This window comes from Gallus gallus, chromosome 7 (genome assembly GCF_016699485.2).
Source record: "Gallus gallus isolate bGalGal1 chromosome 7, bGalGal1.mat.broiler.GRCg7b, whole genome shotgun sequence".
In the NCBI taxonomy this organism is placed as follows: domain Eukaryota; kingdom Metazoa; phylum Chordata; class Aves; order Galliformes; family Phasianidae; genus Gallus; species Gallus gallus.
In genome coordinates, this window is record NC_052538.1 from 13,868,276 (window position 1) to 13,875,154 (window position 6,879).

Sequence of the window (6,879 nt, forward strand, 5' to 3'; positions counted from 1 at the left end):
TTCATGCCCAGCTTGCTGTGAAGCACTCAGAGCCCAAAGTTAGGTGTGAACTCACTCTGAGAGGTAAAAACAAAGCCGCATTATGTAATAAGATTTAACGATTATTTGAATCTCTTTTTCCATCCCACTGGATCATTGATTTAACCTTCCTTGCTTTGTTCTCAGGATATTGCTAAAATAAGTAACCATATTCTGAAATTAATCAGGACCTTTTTCTGTGTGTGTGTAATATAGTAAAAGCATCTTGACTTTCACTTTATCTCTTCAAGAAAGGAGCACTGAAAGAACCAATATTTTTGCTAGGAACTGCCAAACATTTGCAAAATGCTCAGCTCATGTGGCCATAGGGAATGAATGCATAAACTGTTACGTGTACAGTCTAAGGTTCAAGCATAATTTTCTCTCAGGGGAAAACAAAAGCAGACCTTTTAAAGCCACCACTAAGGAGATTTCTATTTAGAGAATATGCAATAACTCATATTGAGACAAGATTTTAATCTCAGCAAAGCTTTGGATAATCTGCTGGCACCTGTGTTTGCTGCTCTTCCACCCCACTGCACTGGCTAGAGGGGGCCAAAGGCCAGCTCCTGCTGGTGGCAGCAGTCCTGCACACGGGTGAGACGCTCCAGGAGAGAGGCAGAGGAGTTTTGGGCTCTGTGCCCACAGTCATCACCTACAGGAAAGGACACAAGCGCCTGCTTCTTTTGGAAGCTCTTACTCCCTTTCCAAGTGCCAAGCTGGCAGGTGTTGCGTGCTGTGATCCGCATTGTGTGATGCATTGACTAAAAGGTGTGAAGCACAGAGAACACCGTGCGAGGGGAACAGGTAGGAAGGCACTTTCGGAAGCAGGTTTTGAAACTTTTGGAAAAGTTTTTCAACTGTAGAGCCGAGACACTGGGCACATCAACCCGAGAGCTATGGGGAGTCTTACACTAGCTCACAATTTGGTGGGGGGGTGGGAGGGGTGAGGCATAGTCAGCAACATGTCAGTGCCATGGTGGTGCTGGGGAGCCCTGTTTCTGCTGAGGACGCAGTGCCTGTCATGGACACCAGCTGAGCAGCCCTTATGTAGGGATTCAGTCTCTGCAGAAGGAGGAAAAAAATAGAAAAACAATGTTTTTCTATATTATAATTTGGGCAGTGTGGGGAATGGTTAGAAAAGGAGCTCCAGTAGCTGGGCACAGGAGGGAAAGGAAAAAAATCTGTATCCGCTCCATCTTAAATAGGTTTCATACCCTTTAAAATGAGCATTATTCATGTGAAAGGGTTAAAAATAACATCAGATTTATCTAGTTCTTGGATTCCGTGATTCATGATTCACATTTTGAAGCCTACACCCTGTGAAGAACAGTGCATTATTAGGGGAAGGAAAAAGGCTTGCCAGGGACAGAAGGTAATTTCCCGTAGCAGGTGCGTACAGCAGGTGGTACACAGTGTACCTGCAACGAAAAGGTAGATTTAGGCTAAGATTTTATTTAATATGGAAAACTTATTGCATCCTGAGCCACTACTGGGGACGTGCCAAAAATCGTGTCTGCAGCATGATTTATTACGTGGAAATACCACCGAAGTAATCAGTGGAGTTACTAATTAATACAAATCTGCATTTTTGCATAAGCAATTAGTGCAAAGAGAGTGCAATGAAAGAGGAAGTTTGACTCATTTAATCTCAGTGTCTATTCAAGCGGAAAGACCCACCAGGGCCAGGCACTAGGATCCACGTTTGGATTTTTTTTTCTCCTTTTGATTAGTTAAAGGAACTAAAAGGTCAAATTATCAATATTTAATTCAAATGGAAATGCATTTGTTCAAGAGGAAAGAAAACACTTTATTTAAACAAGGTGGGACTCTGGGGGTAAATGCCTGGATCAAAAATAATTAGATTTTGCGGTTATAACGGCATCCAAATCCCGTCTGATAAGAATCCTTTTTCCTAATGACGGCGGAGCTCTGACACCGGAGCGGCTGCCGACGTTATTTAAGCCGCGGCTCGGCCTGCCGCTACGGTTTAGACATTTGCTTTAATGGTACGTACTCCTCTGATTTGTTTTTGGTTTTTAATCAATTTGAACGATATTTTCAATCTATTGTGATTCCGTAATCGTGTGTACTCGACTAAAAGAGTCATTTAAAAAGCTGATAATTACACCGCGGCGGCGATGTCTTTTCCATTAACTAAATAGAAGTTTACATTTATAGAATTAAAACAACAGCGGCATTTACCCAGCGGCGAAAGCCCCAACGCGATACGCCGCGTCCGAAAGGGCAGAAAGAGCCGCAGCGGCCCCGCGCCCGTCCGCCCCGCACTACCCCGCATCGCTCTCCCAGCACCGGGGCCACGGCCGCGCTCGGTGCCTCGCTCCCCTCTCCGGGGCTCGGGGGGGGCTTCGGCGGCGCGACGGTAACGTTCGGAGGGATTTTAACCACCTTCGGCTGCGCAGGGAGAGGGCGGCGGAGGCGAGCAGCACGTCGGAGAGCGCCCGGCTGTAAATCACGCGCTAAGTGAGGAGCGCGGCTCCCGCTCGCCGTAGCTCGGAGCTATTTGGGGAGGAGGCATCCTCCTCCCGCACTCTCGCAGGTGCAATATGAATCAATTATCTTAATTAAGATAATGCCGCAAACCCCGGAGATTTCCCCGGGAGCGATTTGAAGCTCCGGACACCGAGAGGCGTTTCGCAGCTCGGCCCCGGCGTCCCCATCCCCGGCGGTCACAGCTCTACCGAAGCTCTCCGGAGCCGGGCCGGGGGCGGCAGCTGAGCCCTGGTCGTGGGGGGGGTGGGGGGTCGGGGCTTTGTCGGGCCGCGTGCGGCTCGCGTGCGGCGCTGCGGGGGGCGGGAGGGGAGGGGAGAAACAAGAGTAGTGAGAGAGGGAACGGGGAGGGGGGAGGAAAGAGACCTAGAAAGAAAAAAAGAAAAAGAAAAAACGAAAAGCAACAACAAAAAGGAAAATTAAAGTAATAAATGAGGGAAAAGTAAAGGAAAAAAAAGGGGGGAAGGAGAAAAAAAGGAAGGGGAAAAAAGGAAGGGGGAAGAGAGAAAAAATGGGAGAAGGAAGAGGAAGAAAAAGGGACGAGAAAATGAGGAAAAAAAGAAGTAGAGAAAAAAAAAACAAAATAGAGAGAAAAAGGAAAAGGAAAGAAAAGAAAATGATAAAAGAAAAAGAGGATAAGAGGAAAAAAATAAAAGAAGAAACAGAGGAAGAAAAACGAAAAGGGAACAGAGAAAAACAAAAAAAAGTGTGAGAGGAAAAGAGTGGGAAAGGAAGAGAGGGTGAAAAGGCAAAAGAGTAAGAAAAAGAGAAAAGGAAAGGGGGAAGGGGGGGGGGAGAAAAGAGGAAGAGAAATGGGGGAAAATAAAAAGAAAGAAGAGAGGAAAAACAAAGAAGGGGGGGGAAAGGGAAGGAAAAAAAAAAAAAAAAAAAAAAAAGGAAGAGACTCGGGGGGGAAAAACAAGCAGCAGCCAAACGAGGCAGATGGAGGAGGAGGAGTCTGTGGGCCGGGGGAAAGAGTCGCTCGGAGCGATGACACCGGGGGGATGCGGGGAGGGACGGGGCGTTGGGACCGGGCCCGGGAGAGCTGTGGGAGCGGCAGAGCGCGGCCGAGAGCGAGCACCCGGGCCGGCCCCGACGTGCGGCACGGGGCTGCCGGTCCTCGTCCACGCGCCGCGCTCCGGGCCGCCTGTTCCGCCCCGCGCGTCTGTCCGCGCCCGTCACACGAACACCCCGAGCCGCCGGGGCTCCCGGCGCCCGGCTTAGCCCCGCTCCCGCTGTCCCCATCGTCCCTGCCGGTCCCCGCGGGTGCCGCCGCCCACGGCCCCGCGCCGCCCCTCCCGCGCCGTCCGAGCCCCGCGCCCGCCGCCGGCGCGGAACAATGGGCGCGGGGCGCGCGTGCCGCTGGCAGATGGCGGCGCCCGGCGGGCCACCACCGGGGGCGGGGCGGCGCGGCGGGCGGCCGGGCGCGGGGCCGCATACAAATGGGGGCGTCACGTGGGGCGCGGCGCGGCGCCGGACGTTGATCGGCCATCTGGCGCGTGCCGCGGCGGCCGCGGGGCGGGGCGGGGCGCGAGGCGGGGCGCGGCGCGGTGGGGGGCGGGCGCAGGCGCGCGGGGCGGGGGCGAGCGGCGCGGCCCCGGGCCCGGCCCCCGCCCGCCGCCGCCGCGCTCCGCCGGCCCCGCTATAAAACCGGGGCGGCCGGCGCTGCGCCCTCGGAACGACGCGCCGCGCCCTCGCACTTGGAGCGCGCTGGCGGACGGCGGCGGGGTTATGCGACCGTCACCGCGCGGAAGAGGCTGAGAACGGAGGTAACGGGTCCGGAACGGGCTGGGCACCTGCACGGGGATACGCGCCACGCGGGAGCGGTCGGGCGGGGGCGCGGAGCCAGCACCTGTCCGCGCCGGCGGTGCGCGGGGCGTCGGGGCGCGAGTGGCAGAAGGAGCGGCGTCCCCGGGGCCGTCCCCGTCCCCGAGCGCTGTCCTTCCACACCCGCGCTCCGCTGCCATCCCACGACTCCCCTTCACCCGCCCGGCTCCGAGCGGTGTCCCTGACCGGCGCTGTCCCTATCCCGCAGGCGCTCGCCATGACCAAGTCGTACAGCGAGAGCGGGCCGGCGGGCGAGCCGCAGGCGCAGGCCCCCCCCGGCTGGGCGGCAGGGTGCCTGAGCCCGCCCGCCGACGGGCCCGAGGCCGACAAGAAGGAGGAGGACCTGGAGGCTCTGCACGGCGAGGCTGAAGAGGACGCGCTGCGGAACGGCGAGGAGGAGGACGAGGAGGACGAGCTGGACGAGGAGGAAGAGGAAGAGGAGGAAGAGGAGGACGACGAGCAGAAGCCCAAGCGGCGCGGCCCCAAGAAGAAGAAGATGACCAAGGCGCGCCTGGAGCGCTTCAAGCTGCGCCGCATGAAGGCCAACGCGCGGGAGCGCAACCGCATGCACGGCCTGAACGCGGCCCTGGACAACCTGCGCAAGGTCGTGCCCTGCTACTCCAAGACGCAGAAACTCTCCAAGATCGAGACGCTGCGCCTGGCCAAGAACTACATCTGGGCGCTGTCTGAGATCCTGCGCTCCGGCAAGAGCCCCGACCTGGTCTCATTCGTGCAGACGCTGTGCAAGGGTCTCTCGCAGCCCACCACCAACCTGGTGGCCGGCTGCCTGCAGCTCAACCCGCGGACGTTCCTGCCCGAGCAGAGCGCGGACGCCGCCCCGCACCTGCCGCCCGCGGGAGCGCCCTTCGCTCCGCCGCCCTTCCCCTACGCGTCGCCGGGGCTGCCCAGCCCGCCCTACGGCACCATGGACAGCTCCCACCTCTTCCACCTCAAGCCGCCGCACGCCTACGGCGCCGCGCTCGAGCCCTTCTTCGAGGGCGGCCTGCCCGAGGGCGCCGGCCCCGCCTTCGACGGCCCGCTCAGCCCGCCCCTCAGCATCAACGGCAACTTCTCTTTCAAGCACGAGCCCGCCGCCGACTTCGACAAGAGCTACGCCTTCACCATGCACTACCCCGCCGGGCCGCTGCCCGCCGCGCCCGCCCACGCCGCCGTCTTCTCGGGCGCCGCCGCCCGCTGCGAGCTGCCCGCCGACGGCCTGGCGCCCTACGAGGGGCACCCGCACCACGAGCGCGTCCTGAGCGCGCAGCTCAGCGCCATCTTCCACGAGTGAGCGCCGCCGCCGAGCGGGGCCACCAGCAATAATTCGGATCTATGCAATTTTTAACCTCGCGATGGGCCAATTACAAAATATATATGAGATCTCTATTTTTCAACCAGCGTTTTACTACTTGTTACCTTTCCCGCGCCGAATTATTTTGTTGTGGTTTTGTACAGAATTTTTAATGACTTTTTATAACGTGGATTTCCTATTTTAAACCATGCAGCTTCATCAATTTTTATACATATCGGAAAGGTAGAATTATATCTAATTTATACGAAATAATTTAACTAATTTAAACCAGCAGAAAAGTGCTTAGAGAAGTTCTGTTGCCTTAGCACTGCTTTCCTTTCAAATCGTTCAAGTAAAACAACCAACCAACACTAAGCGCAATCCGGGCGATTTCTTTCCCATGAAAGTCGTTTTAGTTCCTTTTTCTTTCTTTCTTCTTATTCCTTTCCCCCTTACGATCAGAACCAGACCCCCAGCTCTTGAGAAGATAGAAGAACGAGAGACTTATTTTCTATTAAAACATATCAGTTCAACACATGACTTGCACAAACTTGTATATAAATATTATAAGTAAATGCCAACACCCTTTTTAAATCGAAAGCTGCTTGACTATCACATACAATTTGCACTGTTTCTTTTTAGTCTCTGAGCCCCTTGGCATTCCGTGGTGTTTTATTTTCCTACAGAGAACTTGAAGCTCTCGGTGTTTCCGGATGCTGTAACTGCATGATTTTAGACATATTCACACGATCCGTGGTTGTCATTTGCTCGTCTCATCACTCGGAACCTAAAGCTGAGCAGGTCGTTGGAGTCGGGCTGTATACCTATTGTAGTCGATTAGTACGGTAGCTTGAAACAAATTCAAACCATTTAATCCGTAATTAGAACAATAGCTATTGCATGTACAATGCAGTCCAGAATAAGTGCTGTTTGAAATGTAACTCTGGTTCAACTGGAATCAAATCTGTACTGTAATTTTGTTTGTAATCCTGTATATTATGGTGTAATGCACACTGGGATTTTAGGAAATGTCCATCCTTTTGCAACAACCTAGTATTGAACATTTGGTCGAATGTTGCATTTCTCCTTCAATGTGATTTTATTTTTTCTTAGTGTAAGTAATTCCTATGGGATTATTGTTTTATTCGGATAGCTCATGGAAGGTGCGACACTTATTATTTGTAGAATAAAATCGGACTTTAAAAAAAAAACCTAATAACAACAAGAACAAA

General features: G+C 54.1%; 1 protein-coding gene across 1 annotated transcript; it reads left to right on the forward strand.

Annotated features, from left to right (window-relative positions):
- Window positions 1-4,201: 4,201 nt before the first annotated feature.
- NEUROD1 (neuronal differentiation 1) lies at window positions 4,202-6,879 on the forward strand. The gene is made up of 2 exons (NM_204920.2): window positions 4,202-4,298; window positions 4,565-6,879. Exon 2 carries the CDS (start codon window positions 4,574-4,576, stop codon window positions 5,645-5,647), a length of 1,074 nt encoding a protein of 357 aa, NP_990251.2. The 5' UTR covers window positions 4,202-4,298; window positions 4,565-4,573; the 3' UTR covers window positions 5,648-6,879.

Bases quoted from the DNA above. Each gene is read 5' to 3' on its own strand.
- NEUROD1 (NM_204920.2), top strand. From the start codon at position 4,574: ATGACCAAGTCGTACAGCGAGAGCGGGCCGGCGGGCGAGCCGCAGGCG.